This window comes from Pelophylax lessonae, assembly GCF_965119305.1.
Source record: "Pelophylax lessonae genome assembly, chromosome: 4".
NCBI lineage: Eukaryota > Metazoa > Chordata > Amphibia > Anura > Ranidae > Pelophylax > Pelophylax lessonae.
The window spans coordinates 146,482,493-146,501,315 of NC_138771.1; the positions used below are offsets into that span (position 1 = coordinate 146,482,493).

Consider the following 18,823-nt stretch of genomic DNA (forward strand, 5'->3'; position numbering starts at 1 on the left):
TCTCGGCCCAAGACAGAATCGCGGCCACTTCACGTGCCCCCTTGGTGATTGATGTAAGCCACCGCCGTGGCATTGTCCGTCTGCACCCGAACCGGGTAGCCGTGAAGATTGTCCGTCCAACGACGAAGACAGAGGAGTATCGCTCGCAGTTCCAGAACGTTGATCGGAACGGAGGATTCCTCCGTCGACCAAACACCCTGGGCGGACAGAACGCCCAGAACACCACCCCAGCCAGACAGGCTGGCGTCCGTGGTGATCACCGACCATGAAAGGGGACGAAAAGACTTGCTCCCCGAGGGGGATTGAAGCCACCACAGAAGATCCCTTCTGGTCTGAGAACTCAATGACATCTGGAGATCCAGAGACTGCGGACGCCCGTCCCACTTGGACAATATCTCCGCTTGGAGATCCCGTGTGTGAAACTGGGCGAAGGGAATCGCCTCGAAAGCCGAGACCATCAATCCCAGACACCGCATGCACGTCCGAATGGACGGAGATGGAACGTCCCTGAGGGACCTGACTGCCTCCTGAAGAGCTGCGAGTTTTTCTTCCGGCAGGAAGACCTTCGCCTGGACAGAGTCCAGAATCATACCCAGGTAAGAAATCCGAACCTATGGGCACAATGTCGACTTTGGAAAGTTGATCGTCCAACCAAACTCCTGCAGAGTCTGCAACGTGATGGACAGATCCTTCTCCAGACTCTGGCTGGTCGCAGACCGAACCAGAATATCGTCCAGATACCCCAGAACCGAAATGCCCTGGGCCCTCAACAAAGCCAGAACCGGTGCCAGCACTTTGGTGAACACCCTCTGAGCCGAGGCGAGACCAAAAGGCAACGCCACAAATTGGTAATGATCTTCCGCTATGGCGAATCGAAGGCACCTCTGGTGACCCTCGAAAATCGGGATGTGAAGATACGCATCCTTCAAGTCGATGGAAGCCATGAACTCCCCCGGAACCAGGGCAGCCACCACCGACCGCAGGGATTCCATGCGGAACTTGCGCACCCGCACAAAGCGGTTCAGCGCCTTCAAGTCCAGAATCGGACGCACCTTGCCCTCCTTCCTGGGCACGGTGAGCAGATTGGAATAGAACCCTCGAAATCTGTCCCGATGAGGCACCGGGACCACCACTCCCTGAGCTTTCAGGTCCTGCACCGCTAGATGCAGGTCCCGCAAACGCTCCGGGGATAACAGAAGACTTGAGGGAAAAAATCTGCTCTCCGGCCGAGAGAGAAACTCGATCTAGTAGCCAGATCGAACGATTTCCTGTGAATTGGGTGAGGGCGCCCCTTCAGGCCGCACTGTTGTGGGCCGCAGAACCGGATTGGCCGGACTTTTGCTTACCTGCCCACGGCTTCTGGCGGGAGCCTTGACCCATGGACGGCTGCCCCAAAGTGTGACCGAAAGGCACGAAAGGACCCCTGAGGGGGCCGAAAGAAGGCATTCTTTTTTCCCAGGAGCCGTCTTAGTCTCGTGGGATTGAGGTAAGAGCGTGCTCTTACCCCCCGTGACCCCTTTAATTAGGGCATCCAGGGATTCGCCAAAAAGGCGAGAACCATCAAAAGGCAGACTGGCCAAGGTCTTACGTGAAGATTGATCCACAGACCAACACTTCAACCAAACCGGGCGGCGAGATAACACCGCCACACTGTGTACACGTGCAGCCAACGGAACCATATCCAGGTCCGCATCACACAAATACATGACACCCTGGTGGATTTGATCCACCATATCCAAAGTCGCCTGGGGGGCAGAATCAGCCACCAGGACACGCCTAAGCACCTGCGTCCAGCTCGCGACCGCCTGGGCCGCCATAAGTGAAGCAAATAAAGCTTTCAACATAGAACCCATAATAGAACAGGAACGACGGGCAAGGGACTCCATCCTCTTGTCCGTGGCATCCCGGAACACCGGGGTGTCTTCAGCAGGAATCGCAGTGGACTTGTTCAAAACTGCTAACGCATGGTCCACCGGATGGGGGACACACCAACGCCCATCAGTAGCGGGCGTAAAAAGATAGCGCAGCTTAAACCTACTTGGTACAGCAAAAGGTTTGCGTATATTACGCCATCGTTCTTTCACAGCGTGCTGAAAATCATCAGTGCATGGAAACATCTGCGATGATTTGCGCCTTTTCTGCATCCCATAAGCCGCCAAGGCAGCTGGAGGACATGCGTCCTCCTCCAAACGCAGAGTTTGCTTGATAGAAGCAACCAATTTGAATGCAAGCTCTTCAGACGAGCCAGGGGGAGAATTATCAACCCCCTCTACCTCAGCCTCCATTTCTGACCCTATAAGGTCCAGGGAGGAACGAGACCCCGATAAGGAGATCTCTGCCACAGCAGCCCCAGTACCATCACCCTCTGAATCAGAGGAAATTGAAACTCTGGGCCTTTTAGAGGATTGAGCAGCCACCAGCATTTGCACCTGAGTCGCAAGGCTAGCCACAATCGCAGCCAAATCCCCCCCGGGGGGGGGAAACCGCAGTCCCCCGGCTTCCCACCAAATTGGCAGGAAACAAGCATTCCTGAGAATCCATGCCCCTGTAGTAGCAAAAATAAATGGGTGACCGCCCCTTTAAGAGAGCGCTGCGATCGTAGCCCACTCACACTAAGCACCCCACACAAGGGACCCCCACAGGGACAAGTATACCAAGGTAGGATACAGGGAATAGAGAGAAATGAACCTGTAGAGATCGGTGCTGCTGCTGCTGCCTGCGGTGCTCCTGAAGGAAAGGAAGTGCTGGCATACAGGGCGCTCTATTAAAGCCTATGGAGGCTACAAGAAAATGGCCGCCATGCATGTAAAACATGCGGCCGGAGCGATCGCAGCCAAAATGGCGCCGTTTTGGCGCCGAAACCGCCGCTCCCACACCCCATGAGGGTGAAGTAAAACACACCATCTGCCCAAAAAAGGAACATGGTAAACCGCCGCAGCGGCGCTGTAATGTGCCCCAAGCATGAGAAACTCAAGCCCCACAGCACACAGCCGTTCACACAGACAGAAAACTGACACAGAGTGAAGCCAGCCCCCCCTCCTGCAGCCCACAGCATGCAATGTGAGAGATAGGGAAAACGTAATAGTGTGAACACAGGGCAAGGTACACAGTCCCAGACTGACACCCCCCAGACAGACAGGTCCCCACATAAATGCACTTACCTCTTACATGGCGTGGGGGACCCGCACAGGCGAACAAACCGCTGCACATGAGGCAGGGAGAGTCGCATCCAGGACGCATCAGAAGGTGGGTTGAGAAACCGCACAGCGTCCGGTGAGGTAGCCACCTCACCTAGCATCCCTGCACGGCACAGGGATGGGTCGTTCAGATAACTCAGGAGCGATACCTGACTGAACGCTCGATGGCGGGCTGAGAAGCCACTGACCCACAGCCTGCTACCAGGGGGGTCAGCCCGAGACGCAGCCCGCATGATCCTCTTCTTACGAAGAACTAACTAACGCTGGTAAAATAACAGCTAACAAGAAAGAGAGAAAAAACTCAAATAAAATCCAAAGAAAGGAAAGAGAGCTGAGACAAGGTGCCCCAGCACAGAAACTTCCAGCTACTCCTGACAGCTAGACAAATGAAACTGAGTTTGATACAGGAAGTGGAGGGTTATGTACTGAGGGGACCACCCCCTGGGGGTGGGATATGTTAAAAGTCTTTGTACTAACATATTCTATTGCCTAGCTACTCCTACGGAATAAAGGACATAACCCCATTGGTGATGAATATGAAGTGGGCGGCGACTGTTGGAGGACGTAAGAGAAAAACAGACTGCGCCATCTACATAAAGGAGATGGATGGAGACTTCAGCCATTGATCAAGTAAATTTTTCAATATTTTTCAAGATGTCCCTTTCAACAGAATTTAATCAAATCAACTTCTGTCGAGCAAATCGGACAGATTTTGATCAGTGATCCAGCTGATCACTGTATCAGCTGATGCAGCAGAATTTCCAGAGCATCAGTGTATGGCCAGCTTTAGTCATAATGCAATCTTAAAGAGACCTTGCTGGCCAACCATTAATTTCAACAACAATCTTACAAATATACACTAAAATAACGAACAACAAAGTGGGATAGAAAGTGCAACCCCTAGCCAGACAGAAAACAGACTTGCATAAGTACAGTACAAAAGTCTTAGTTTATAGGTAAGTGAAAACTTCACAGTAGATGATCCAAAACAAAGGATGCTGGCCTCCATGAATAGTAGCACAGATGGATGTAAACAGTTACAGGGTTCATACACATTTTTACCAATAAAATTCCATGATTTTTCCATGACTTTTCCATGACTTCACGTAAATATTCATGACCTAAAGTTTCATGAAATGTCTATGTATACACGTTAAATAAGAAGAAAATCCATGTCACACCCAGCATATTTTTACTAAAATAAATGACAATCTTTGTAGTGTACAGTACCTCTGCAGTTAGGGTTTCGTTTCTGGATACAGCGCGACTCAAAATGGTCCTTTGTTTTACAGTGGATGAGATGGAAGCACCACTGCAGCAGCTCGGAGCGGGTGTCACTTCAGGGTGAAAAAGCTGAGAACTCTGATGTAGGGGGGACTCTGGTGACCAGAGACCACTTTACACAGAGTGAATGCACTAAGGAAGGGAGGGGGGGGGGGGTCCTGATACAAGGAGGAACCTTTATAACAGTGCCCCCTTACATCAGTGCCCCCCCCCCCCCGTAGACTGGCTGGGCAGCAGTGTCACTCCCACTCCTCTTAGGTGCACAATGCTCTGGTTTTATCCTGTAGTCTCCTCTCCCTAGTCCACACATGTCTGACTTCTCCTGTGATCCCCATCCCGACCGCACTCCCACTTTTGACTCCTCTCCAGACCCCCTCAGAGACTGCAAACATGATAAAAGACAAGAGATGGTCACAGATTACGGACATGATAGAAGAGATGGTTAGAGGCTGTGGACATGGTACAGGAGATTTTCAAAGGCTGCGGACATGGTACAGGAGATTTTCAAAGGCTGCGGACATGGTACAGGAGGTGGTCAGAGGCTGCGGACATGGTACAGGAGGCGGTCAGAGGCTGTGGACATGGTACAGGAGGTGGTCAGAGGCTGTGGACATGGTATAGGAGGTGGTCAAAGGCTGTGGACATGGTAGAAGAGATGGTCAGAGACTGCGGACATGATACAGGGGATGGTCAGAGACTGCGGACATGGTAGAAGAGATGGTCAGAGACTGCGGACATGGTAGAAAAGATGGTCAGAGACTGCGGACATGGTAGAAGAGATGGTCAGAGACTGCGGACATGGTAGAAGAGATGGTCAGAGACTGCGGACATGGTAGAAGAGATGGTCGGAGACTGCGGACATGGTAGAAGAGATGGTCAGAGACTGCGGACATGGTAGAAGAAATGGTCAGAGACTGCAGACATGGTACAGGGGATGGTCAGAGACTGCGGACATGGTACAGGGGATGGTCAGAGACTGTGGACATGGTACAGGGGATAGTCAGAGACTGCGGACATGATAGAAGATAGAAGAGCACGAGGGGGGGCCGGAGAGCACAGGGAAAGCAGAGAGCACTGGAGGAGCTGAAGGGCATGGGGGGGGGGGGGAATAGACAGAATTAAGGGGGGGTTTGGAAAGCATTGCAGGGGAGTGGAGAGCAATGGGGGGGGGGCAGGCAGGGAAAACGGGGATGATTGAGAGCACAGGGGGAGGGAGGAACTGGAGAGCACTGTCTGGGGGGGGGAACAGAAAATCACTGAGGGGGAGCCAGACTAAGAGCACGGAGGGGGCTAAGAGCAGGGGGGAGGTAAAGAGCACTGGGGGGGGGGGCTAAAAAAGCACTGGGGGGGGCTAAAAAAAGCACTGAGGGGGGGCCAGCAAAGGAAGTTGTATAGGAGGGGGATGGGGCAGCTGCATATAGATGAATTGAACTTTCCATATTCCTAGTGCAGCTTCTGAGAGGAGGAGTAACAACACTCAGCGACATGAGGAATATGAAAGTTCAATTCCTCTCTATGCAGCTGTACCATCCCATCCCCCTCCTATCCAGCACACGAGACTCCTCACTGACCTTCCTTCTGCCGCTGCCTTCTTCACACAGAGATGCGGCAAGGACACCGGCCTGACACCCCGCAGTGATCGCGGCCCCCCCCCCCGCCCGCCCTATGGACACCAGCCTGACACCCCGCAGTGATCGCTGCCCCCCCCGCCCGCCCTGCCCGATGGACACCAGCCTGACACCCCGCAGTGATCGCGGCCCCCCCCCCCCGCCCGCCCTGCCCGATGGACACCAGCCTGACACCCCGCAGTGATCGCGGCCCCCCCCGCCCGCCCTGCCCGATGGACACCAGCCTGACACCCCGCAGTGATCGCGGCCCCCCCGCCCCGCAGCTACGTCCCTCAGAGCGGGACAGTAAATGCACAATTTCTCTGTTTCAGTTTCAGCAGATCAATCCGCCGCAGAGTTCCTAGCCTGTCACGGTCTATTCATATTGAAGAGACCAGTGATCAGGCTTCAGCTGTGCAGTGCACTGCGGCTGATTAATCCGCCAAACCCGAAACAGAGAAAATAGTCCACTTACTGTCCCCCGCTCCCACAGAATACAGGGGGCCCAGAGACAAAAATAAATAGTGTCACAACACTTTTCCATGACTTTTCCAAAACTTAGTAATTTTGCCCATTTTCCAGGACTTTTCCAGGCCTGGAAAGTATCATGTCAAAATCCCATGACTTTTCCAGGATTTTCATGACCGTACGAACCCTGACAGTACCTTGAGTGGAGCCAGTGCAGGTGATGGACAGCTACAAAATCCCAGGTATCAGCTGTCTCCTACTGCAGGGGAGCCCGTGTTGGCACCTGGAAATGACGTCACCGGACGTGCAAGGCACTGACCAGTGTAAACGAAGTAAGGGCAGGGGGCTTGCCAGCTGCTGTGGAAGAACAAAATGACACCAGATGGATAGAAAGACTACATGTTTCGGGGTAAACCCCTTCTTCAGGTCTAAAAGCTTACTTCGTTTACACTTGTCAGTGCCTTGCCTGTCCGATGACGTCATTTCCAGGTGCCGACAAGGGCTCCCCTACAGTAGGAGAGGGCTGATACCGTGCACCTTGTGGCCACTGCTGGTATATCCATTTGATGTGGCCGGTGCCTCTTCACTGAAGTGGGGGACTGCTCTCCTGGCGTTCCCCCCCCCCCCCCTCGTACCTCCTTCCACAGCGAGCCCTTTCATCTGGGTTTTTACCACCTTCCACCTGGCTACTTTGCCCGTCCATCATTACATCCCTATCCTGGGATTGTGGAGCTGCCCATCACCTGCACTGGCTCCACTCAAGGTACTGTTTCCATCCAGCTGTGCTACTATTCATGGGGGCCAGCATCCTTTCTGTTTTGGATCATCTACTGTGAAGTTTCCACTTACCTATAAACTAACACTTTTGTACTTTACTTATGCAAGTTAGTTCCCTGTCAGCAAGTCAGCTTTCTGTCTGGCTAGGGGTTGCGCTTTCTATCCCACTGTTATTTAACCACTTCCCGCCCGCCCTATAAGCAAATGACGACGGAAGGTGGTTGCATTATCCTGACCGGACGTTATATGACGGCGGCAGGATAATGCGCCTATCAGTGCTCAGCAGTGCCACCCCATCAGTGCCGGGGAAAAAAAAACGTATCTATTTATAAAATTGTATAACAAACAAAAAAAAATTTTTTTTTCCCAAACTTTTCGGTCTTTTTTTATTTGTTTAGCAAAAAAGAAAAAACCTTGCGGTGATCAAATACTACCAAAAGAAAGCTCTATTTGTGGGAAAAAATTACATAAATTTGGTTTAGGTACAGTGTTGCATGACCACGCAATTTTCTTTCAAAATGCAACAGCGCTAAAAGCTATAAATTGGCCTGGGCGGGAAGGGGGAAAAGTGGCCGGTATTAAAGTGGTTTAATGATTTATCTCATTGAGAGTGAGTGTGGGACAGCAGCACCATTTACTAATTGTCTTCACTGAAGGATAGTCCCTGAACGCCTGGTTCTCTTGTGTGTCTTTTCCCCCACTGCCTTCTGGGACCTGTGTGTGTACCATAAGACCATAATTTAAAATGCACACGATTTTATAGTTAAAAAATATACATTTATTCTTTTTTGTTCAACATTTTTTTTTTAATTTTAAACAGAGTAACAGGAAAAAGCACCTAATCTGCCCACACAGGTGAAAACTGACATGACATTTATTATTTTTTCACCATGTAGCCTGCAAAGCATTGCACCTACGAACGGTTAATGAGGAGGGAGGGGTCAGCTGCTGCAAAGTAGCATGTTACACCCTAAATATAGGTATAATGTTATAAAAGGTGAACTTAAAATTTTATACAGTTCTTTTCCTGTAAAAGCCTCCCTTGTGTAGACATCCAAAAGCCTCAAGACTGCTGCAGGGCACTGCCATCTCGTATGTGCTAATCAGCGGCCCCAGAGCTGTCACACAAATGATATTTTACAGTATTCTCCTTCCTTTCTTCCCCAGCAGCTATATAATTTTTTATGGCCTGATCAAGTCTTATAAAACCTGGCCAAAATTTTCATCCAAAACAAAAGTGTTGCATGCCTTTACGCTTGCTTGTCGCATGCCTTTACGCTTGCTTGTCGCTTTTAAGACGACTGTCTCTGGTGACCCAAAATGATGTCACCCGCCTCCCAGAAGCGATGCCTCTGCATCTTCTGGACCATGCTGGAGCGCAGACTGTGTCTGTCTGTGTAGTAGATGGCAGAAGGAGTGCAGCATAGCCTTGTATAGGTTATGGGCAGAAGAGGAGGATGGAAAGGTATCACCTAGGAGGTGTAACACAGTTTCTTCATACTCCTGAGAGCAAGCCTGGAGGGGAAAAGCCAACTGTTTGTCCCGAGAAAAGTTAGCCACAAATGACAGGGTTATCACAAGTGAAAAACACCTAAATCTCTGGCTATAGAACTTCATAATGTACTACACACTGCTGACTGTGCTAGTAAAAGACATGAACCAGTCCTATGTTCTGTATAACTAAATTATATAATTTTTTTGTACAATAAAAGTATAGCAAAACTAATTATATTGTATAGCCGATTTTTAATCTTCAGCATTCTTTTTATAGGGCAAATAAAAATGTGGCACAAATATTACACAAACTATAATCTTCTTAATGTAAACCTGTCACAAAATTGAAGAAAAAAAAACTTGGCGCATGATGAAACATGCATAAACAGAGATCATCTTCAGCAAAGTTATAATCTAAAACAAACATTTAACAAATCTCACGTTAAGCACTTCTTGTCTTAAGGGAGCCGGCTCCACACAACTGATGAGACGAAGTAACAAGTCCATCATAGCTGAAGTACCAATGTGATCCAGCACCAACGAAAGAAAATGTTCCTTTTTCCTCAGGAACCCAATGACCTAAGTGAAAGGAGCAGTTTATACCAATTACCAAAAGATCATACAGCTGTCCAAAGCAGAAGAAAATATAATGCAACATTAGCCAAAGGCAGCATTTGTAGAATTTTTTGTAGTTTTAAAATTATCCAACGCTAGTGTACTCCATGCTATTGAAATATTAAGTTCACCTTTGGGAACGTTACATTTTTCACCCGTTTTTAAAGGTAAAACGTGTAACGTTCCCACTTCTGTAGAATCTCCCCAATCAGCTGCCTGTAGGGACAGCGAGCTGAAGATCTTCTCTCAGATCTCGCAGTCACAATTTAAGAGAAAACACGGCCAGGCAGGGCTGCGCATTTATTTATTTTAAAGGTAAACGTATCATTTAAAGAAGAATTATGGGATAGGCTAAATAAAGAACAAATATTACCATGATCCTAAATCATCTGTCCTTTCTTTCCTCCCTCGTTTAGTTTTTACATCAAATGCACTTCATCTTGCATGCAGGTCCCAGTAACGGTCCATTTTATGTTTTAAGGTTCAGAGGGGGTGGATACAACTTCAGCAAACAACCCCTCCCCCTCTGTCCCTCCACCATGAGATGTGCATGAGCTTACTGCACTGACACACATCGGTGGGAGGGGGAAAGAAAGGGAGGGGGAAAGAAAGGGAGGGGGAAAAGAAAGGGAGGGGAAAAGAAAGGGAGGGGGAAAAGAAAGGGAGGGGAAAAGAAAGGGAGGGGGAAAAGAAAGGGAGGGGAAAAGAAAGGGAGGGGAAAAGAAAGGGAGGGGAAAAGAAAGGGAGGGGAAAAGAAAGGGAGGGGAAAAGAAAGGGAGGGGAAAAGAAAGGGAGGGGAAAAGAAAAGGGAGGGGAAAAGAAAGGGAGGGGAAAAGAAAGGGAGGGGAAAAGAAAGGGAGGGGAAAAGAAAGGGAGGGGAAAAGAAAGGGAGGGGAAAAGAAAGGGAGGGGAAAAGAAAGGGAGGGGAAAAGAAAGGGAGGGGAAAAGAAAGGGAGGGGAAAAAAGGCATAATGAGCTAGTATTCATCGCATACTAGCTCATTATGAAATACTTACCTTAAAACGAAGCCCCGACAAGGTCGCCCGGACACCGCTGAGGGAGCCGTCATGTTCCCTCGGCGTCTCTTCCGTGTTCAGCAGCTCCGTCTCTGTGAGTAGCCGGAGCCGCGATGACGTCAATCCCGCACATACGCACGGGAGTTACTTTCCGGCAAGGAGCCGGCAAACAGCTATAAAGGTCCGCCGGACCTTCAGAGCGCAGGCGCCACTGGTGTCAGCGGCTGGATGCAGGGCGAATATCTCCTAAACCGTGCAGGTTTAGGAGATATTAATTTTACCTACAGGTAAGCCTTATCATAGGCTTACCTGTAGGTAGAAGTTTAATGGCGGAGTATACTACCGCATTAAAAGGAATCTGTGGACATTAGTCTAGCTCATGGGTGTCCAACCTTTTGGCTTCTCTGGGCCACATTGAGTGTAGAGAAATTTTCTCGGGCCGCATATAAAATATATACTGTATTTTCTGGCGTATAAGACTACTTTTGAACTTTAAAAAAATCCCCCAAAAATGGGAGGTCGTCTTATACGCCGAGTATAATATCTCCAATAACCTAAGTATAAGTATTACCGGTAGATCATGTAATAGGGGGGTCGTCTTATACCCCCAGTCGTCTTATACGCCGGAAAATACGGTACTATAGTTAAGGTATATAAGTAATAAAATGCCGCCGTGCCCTTCCCGCGCGGCCAAACACCCTGCACTAATTTAACACAACTAGAGGATGATGAAATTAAATGAAATCAGTCTACGGAGGTTTACTTTTTCTGAGAGATATTAAAGGAACACTCTAACCACCAGTGATTTGAAGTGGTCATGGTGGTAGGAGTCAGAAACACTGCACATGCTCACACATCCCCCCCCCCCCCTCCTCCCCTCCGAGGCAGCCTCTGCCTACCGTTAGTTGGAAGCCGCTGTGGCCATGCCCCCGACCAGACTTCCTTCCTCCCCAGCAAAAAAAAAAAAAATTGTGTGGGGGGGGGGGGGGGCAGTGGGCCGCATTGCCTGGGGTTCCGGGCCGCATGTTGGACATGCCTGGTCTAGCTGAAGCTTCAGGGTTATCTGTTCCCAGGCCTAAGGGAAAGGATAGTAGCACTCTCATTAATGCAGGGGGTACCATGTCCAAGGCCAGGAAACCACCTTGCTGCTATAAGGGATACTGCTGCTAAGCTCCCAAGGCAAATGAAAGTACTCACCATTCTTGTTTTTCCCCATTACCACAGCTACAGTGCTTGCTTTTCTATCCTCAAGGTCACATGAGGAGGATAGTGGCTAAACTCACACCCTCCCAAATTGCTGTCCTGACTGGGGAGCTGCAAAGTTAGGCTGCAACAGCATACATACACACACCACCTGATATCCCAACCTTTTTTTTGAAAGGTAATTGTGGGGGGGGGGGGGGGGGTGGGTTAGTTCATTTTCTGAACTCACCTCAGAAAAGGCACTTTTCTGGCCCCGATTTGCTGTTGCCTGCAGCCAACTGCGGCGTCATTCCATCCTCCTTCTCCATGAGGTGGGTCCAGATGGAGTTCACACAATTAGCAGCCTTCTGGCTCTTGGTAGCTGAAGAGCCTGATACTTTCCTGCCGCTATGCAGGTCCGGCGTCTCCTCCACGCCTTACACCCACTTCCAGGTCACGCTAGGAGTGCTCAGCCTCTTCCCTGTTCAGACAGGAAGTTCCGGTTTCAGAACGCGGCTTGGAGCGCACTGGGTCCTCCCCTCATTGCTGCTGCTGTTATGCGGCCGCCCTTCACAGCACGGCGCCCACTGTGCAGGGGAGGACAGGAGGAGACCAGAGCTGCTGAGAGGGGCAACTAGCGGAGAGACCACCATGCTGTTTTTTCTTACTTGCCTGTGCCACAAGAGGCGACCTGTGAGAAGCCCAAAACGCGTGCAGGTAGAGTGCGGCCCTCACCGGCGTTCCTGAACCTGCCTCACAGGAGAATCATCCGACTCTCTAGGTCTTCTGGTTAGAGAAAAAAAAATGCTTCGCTGTGGGAGAAACACAAACAATACTGAGGGACAAGGGGAAGGGTGGGGGCTTTTATCAGCTGTGAACTGATTGAGTTTCCTCCTGTAGATTGGAGCCGTTCATCGCTCATGTGTAGCCATCTTGGAATGTGAGAGGGGAAAACCTCTTACGAGCTGAGAAGGAAGGCCCACGTCTATGACGAGGTTCCTTGCCCTTAGTAGCTCGCGGAAGAAAAGTACTCTTCCCCCCTGTGAGACCTTGAATGATGTCAGCCTGAGTAGCTCCAAACAGGCGATCTCCTTGAAAAGGAAGATCAGTCAAGGCCTTTTTTGAAGTCTGATCCGCAGACCAGCACTCAAGCCAAAAAACAGAGAGGCAAGCCATCAGGGGAGTCGCATTCTGCGAGGACAGGGGGGGAAGCTGTTCCCCCTCCAGGTCACGGTGTAAGAGCTTAGCCCACTCGGTCACAGTCTGCGACACTAGGGCGATGGTGAATACTGACCTCATTGCCAAACCAGCCTGAGTGTATATAGTGCGGGCCGCAGCCTCCGCCTTCCAGTCAGCCGGATCCTTAAAGGCCGGGGACTCTTCAACCGGAATCATGGTTGCCTTGTTTAATCTGGAAACCGGAGGGTCCACCACCAGTGGCACAGTCCACTTCTTAAGAAGGGACTCCTCATAGGGGTAACGCCGAGTAAAGAGCTTAGGGATTTGCTGTTTGGAGGCTCAAGAGTGGGAAATTTGAGTGGAGAGTGATAAACACTTTTGCTTTTGACTGCTGGTGACTGTTTGCATTTTAAGGGTCTCTTTACTTGCAGTTTTTTTTCCCTTTTTTTTCTGTCACTTTTTAAATAGCCTTTTTTTTTCTCTTCCTTTCCTTCCTTCAGACAACTAATTAAGAGGAGTAGGATTAATTGGTCACATGTGCTTCAGGTGCTAATTTTCTGCTCAACTCATCTGAGCTTGCTCTTTCTTGAGCCTGCCACCTTTTTCCTTGCTGGAACTCTGAGCAAGTGGAACTTTACTAAGTGGTAAGTTAAAAACCAGAGTTGTAAACAGTAGATTATAACAGGAGTCTTCAGACCTGTAAGTAACATCTGAAATTTTCAGATCGTTGCATTATTGTTGCAACCAGGAAAATGTGTGCTAGCAAGATTGAAGGTTTTAGGCAGTGCACAGTGTGCCGCATGTATACAATAACGGAGCAGGTTGCCCTTGTGGAAGCTCACATTAGAGATCTGGAGGAGCAAATTGCAACACTGGGCAGAACTGACAACCTTTTGAAAGGGGTCCTCTGCTCGCTAAGCAGGTGGATAGTGGGGTTAATGGGGAGGGTGGAGAGGTAAGTCAGGTTTATCAGGTAGGAAGATGGGTTAATACAGTCAGAGGGAGTGGTAGGGGCTCACAGAAAAGGAAGGCCAGCCCTGGGTTTGAGCATCCTAACAGATTTGCCATGTTGGGGGAAGATGTGGGGGTGGCAAGCTTAGAGGTGGCAGCCCTAGATGTCACTGCTATCCCTAACAGCCAGGAGAGCAGTCCGTCTAGTAGAGGTGGTTAGGGGATGGTAGGAAGGCCTAGACAGTTGGTGGTAATTGGGGAATTTGTCGCCAGGATCACCTCAACCAAATGCTGTCTCCCTGGTGCCAGGGTTCAGCATGTGATCGACTGGGTTGATAAATTACTGGGAGGGGCTGGGCATGACCAAGCTGTGTTGGTCCACATTGGAACCAATGACAGAATATGTGGAAGGTGGAGGCTCCTTAAGAACCAATTTAATTAACTAGGCTGCAAGTTGAAGGGAAGGACCTCCAAGGTGATATTCTCTGAAATATTGCCTGTGCCATGCGCAACACAGGAAAGGCAGGGGGAGATTAGGGAGCTGAATGCATGGCTAAAGGACCTGGTGTAAGAAGGGATTTGGGTTTTTAGAACACTGGGCTCACTTTTCATTGGGGTGCAACCTATATGCTAAATATGGTTGGTTTGCCCCTAAATGGAAGGGGGTCTTTTGTGCTAGGGGAGAGGTTTATGGGAAGGCTGGAGGAGGAGTTTTTAAACTAGGATTGAGGGGGGAGGGTGAATTAGATTATAATGGGGCAGACAGGTCAGACAGGGGCCAGCCCCTATTGGTGGGTAGAATGGGGAAAGATGGGGGGGAGAGTTATGGCAGAGGATAAGAAGGTTCCCAGGCTACAAAAAACCATTGGAAATGGTACTATCTGTACCAAAATTAAAAATATGCAAAATAAGTGTGCAAAATGTGACAATAAATTAAAGTGTTGTTCACCAATGCCAGAAATCTGCCAAGCAAAATAGGTGAGTTGGAAGCTCTGGTGCACGAGGAGAACTATGACTTAATTGGTATTGCTGAATCGTAGCTTCATTCTTCACATGACTGGGCTATTCCTATTCCTGGCTATGCTCTCTTTCTGAAAGACAGGGTAAAAACGGAGGGGTGGTGGTGTGTGTCTATGTGAGAAGTGATCTCAAAACGAGTGTGAAAGAGGACCTAGCTGATGGAGAGTGTGCTGAGTCTAAAGCAGTATGGGTTAAAATGTACATGGGTTTGCGTAATACAAAAATTACTATTGGAGTTTGTTATAGACCTCCCAGTATTAATGAGGAGGTGGAGACTCAGCTCCTGGCACAGATAGAAAGGGCTGCAAGGGCTGGGACAGTGTTAATAATGGGAGATTTTAACTACCCAGACATTGACTGGAGTAAATGGCACTGCTGGAACAGTTAAATGGCAAAAATGTATAAACCTAAATTACAAGACAATTTTATGGTGCATTTTTTTTAGGCCCCCCACTACAAATGATGCTCTGTTGGACCTGGTAATCTCAAACCATGCAGCACTTATTGATGTTCATATAAAAGAACATCTGGGTAGCAGGGACCATAATATGATTTCATTTAATGTTAACTGTAAGCAAAGATTGCATACAGGAAATACAAAAACACTTAACTTTAAGAGAGCAAATTTTCCAAGAATGAGGGCTGCTCTCCAGGATTTAGACTGGGAGGGAATATTGGCATCGATGAGCACAGAACAGAAATGGGAAATTTTCAAAAAGACTTTATGCAAACTCACTGCAAAGTATATTCCCATGGGCAATAGGTTTAAAAGGCTAAAAATAAAACCTACGTGGCTCACGGCCAAAGTTAAAAAAGCTATAAATAATAAGAAAAAAACCTTTAAAAAATATAAAAATGAAGGAACACTAGGATTGTTTAATTGTTACAAAGAATATAATATGTAAAAAAGGAAATCAAGGACGCAAAGATTCAAAATGAACGACAGATTGCAAAAGATAGTAGGACAAACCCCCAAAAATTCTTTAAATATATATATTAACAGTAAAAAGGTTAGGTCTGAGCATGTAGGCCCTTTACAAAATAATCAGGAGTGGGTGACTGGGGACAAAGAGAAGGCAAATTTATTAAAGACCTTCTTCAGCCCTGTATATACAAAGAAGCATGGGGGAGCTCATGACTATAATGATGATGGTATTGACACAGCCCCAAATGATCCACAATGGCTCAAAAGTGATATGGTCAAGAAATATTTAGACAGAAAAAAGGTGAATAAAGCACCTGGACCAGATGGCATCCACCCACGCACCATAAAAGATTTGAGTGCTGTAATTTCAAAGCCTTTGTTTCAAATTTTTAGGGACTCGTTAAGGACTGGAATAGTACCACTAGATTGGCGTAGGGCCAATGTGGTGCCTATATTTAAAAAGGGATCAAAGTCTTTGCCAAGTAACTTATAGACCTGTTAAACTTCTATAGTCTGGAAGATACTGGAGAGTTTAATGCTTGAGGTCATTGTAGCCGTATTAGTGCACTTGCGAGAGAGACAATTGAGTACTGTCCGTGATGCTTTTTTTTTTTTGCACTAACCTACAATTTTTCAGGACAAGCCTTCGGGGTATGTCCCCTTCTTCAAGGTCCAATCAGTACTCAAGAGTTTAATAAAAGACTACATAGATGAGTTCTTGCTGGAAAAAAATGGATTTTTGTAAAATCTTACCGTAAAATCCTACCGTAAAATCCTTTTCTCTTAGCTCATTGACAGACGTAGTCCTCGGTGATACAGCACCTTCGGGTTATGTTGCCTCCACAGGAGCAGGACTAGACAGGAAATAAAAATGCTCTGGCCACACCCCAGGGGCAGTTCCCGAGGGTATATCCTCTCTCTCTCTGCCACAGCAAATCAGTTATGTCACAAAAGCAGTGCTTAGAGAATTTAACCCAACCCAACTCAAAAACAGAGGGGCGGGGACTACGTCTGTCAATGAGCTAAGAGAAAAGGATTTTACGGTAAGATTTTACAAAAATCCATTTTTCTCTCTCGCTCATTGACAGACGTAGTCCTCGGTGATACAGCACCTTCGGGAAGTCCCAGAGCAGTATCACAAATGAGGGGTGGGAAAATGGAAATCAAATCCCAATCTAGAAGGCCCAACCGGTGCCAACTAGAAGTTTACAATGCTCATCCTTAATGATGAGACTCAACAAAAAGAAATTTTTCAAACAGAAAAAAACCCTTGAGGTAGACCACCGGTCTCCTCAAATTGCGGCCTGCAAAACCCTGCGGCCAAATGAGGCATCCGCCGATGCCATCACATCAATTTTATAGAATTTTGTAAAGGTATGTACCGACGACCAGGTGGCCGCCTTACATACCTGGACCACTGACGCCTGATGGCGAAAGGCCCAGGAAGTACTGAGCGCTCGAGTGGAGTGCGCCCTAACAGGGAACGGAGGACTCTGACCCTTAATAGAATAAGCCTGTACCACCGTCTGTCTAATCCATTTGGCAATAGTCGCGGCAGATGCAGGCAACCCCTTTCTGGGGCCATCCGTGATCACAAAAAGTGAATCCGTCTTACGGAATGATTCCGTAGCTTTCAGGTATACCCTGATTGCCCGAACCACATCCAAGGAATGCAACGCATGTTCCCGATGATGATTGGGCTGAGGACACAAGGAAGGTAGTACAATATCTTCATTCAGATGAAAATCTGAAACCACCTTAGGAAGAAAGGATGTCTTAGGATGAAGTACTACCTTATCCCTATGAATCACTAGGTATGGGGACTGGCATGATAATGCAGCCAGTTCTGACACCCTGCGAGCAGAAGTGATAGCCACCAAGAAGGCCACCTTCTGGGATAAAGTAAGCAAGGGAATCTCCCTGATGTTTTCAAAGGGAGGTTTCTGTAGAACCGACAAAACTAAATTAAGATCCCAGGGCGGTAAGGGCGCGCGGACTGGTGGAGCCAGGTGCCGCACCCCCTGGATGAAATTCCGCACCAAGGACTTGGTAGCTAAAGGTTTCTGAAAGAAGATTGCTAATGCTGAAACTTGACCCTTGATGGTGCTCAAGGCTAGTTTCTGCTCAACCCCTTTTTGCAAAAAGGCCAATATTCGAGTCACCGAATAGGTACGTGGAGGAAATCCTAAAGATTCGCACCACGCAATATAAGTCTTCCATGTGTGATAATAGACCTTGCTGAAAGTCGCTTTCCTTGCTTTAATAAGGGTAGGAATGACTGAAGCTGACAACCCTCTGTCCTTCAGTACTTGGGTCTCAATGGCCAGGCCATTAAAACCAGCGACTGTAAAGCACGATGGTAAATTGGTCCTTGAGACCACAGACATTCCCTGAGACGAAGTTCCCACGGAACGTCTGCGACTAGCATGTCCAAGTCGGCCAGGCCGGCTAGACGAGGCCAGCCTAGAATTTCTAGGACCACTGGCGCTGACTGGATCTGAACCAGGCGTCCCTAGAGCTATCTGGCCCCGACCATCCGAGAAAGTCTGGTCGTTTTCTGTTCCCACACATTTATCAGATACCTGATTCCTATCAGGAAGGGTGATCTTTTCTGGTTGAACCTCAGGGACCGAAGTCACCCGGCTAGAGGCTTCTTGGTCTGTCTGGTCAACCAGATCCGATTCCTGTGGGGAATAGAGACTAATCTTAGGAAAAGGTAAAGGAAAAGATCTATTCAGGGAACGGTGACTACCGCTCCCTGTAGTACTTAAATGTTGGAAGGGAAGAATCGCACCGGTAGTAGTAGTCGATGCTCGATCTAATGTCCTAAATACCGGTGAAAACGTCCCCCCACCCTCAACCCGGGTGGGGGCGCACCTTCAGGCTGTGTAATCCTTTGCTTCGGGTTTGGCTGAGTCGTCCTCTGTTTGTCCGACCAGCCTTTCTTGAACCCTCCTGGAGGAGTCTTGCCTTTCCCGCTTGTTCCAGCCGGGCGTACGAACCCTTTATGGGCGGTAAAGAAAGGTCCTCGCTTGTTGCGAGGTCCCTTAGCTTTAGCAGCCTGTGGCAAGAAAGTGCTCTTGCCCCCAGTGGCATCCTTAATAATTT

The 18,823-nt window shown here is 48.5% G+C and overlaps 1 protein-coding gene across 2 annotated transcripts in view; it reads right to left on the reverse strand.

The window, feature by feature from the left end:
- PPP6R2 (protein phosphatase 6 regulatory subunit 2) overlaps nucleotides 1-18,823 on the reverse strand; it is a 367,586-nt gene that overhangs the window by 326,363 nt on the left and 22,400 nt on the right. For both annotated transcript variants that reach the window (XM_082254944.1, XM_082254943.1), the window contains exon 3: nucleotides 9,269-9,406. In XM_082254944.1, the coding sequence (XP_082111070.1) occupies nucleotides 9,269-9,406 (138 nt within the window). The remainder of the gene's footprint in view (nucleotides 1-9,268; nucleotides 9,407-18,823) is intronic.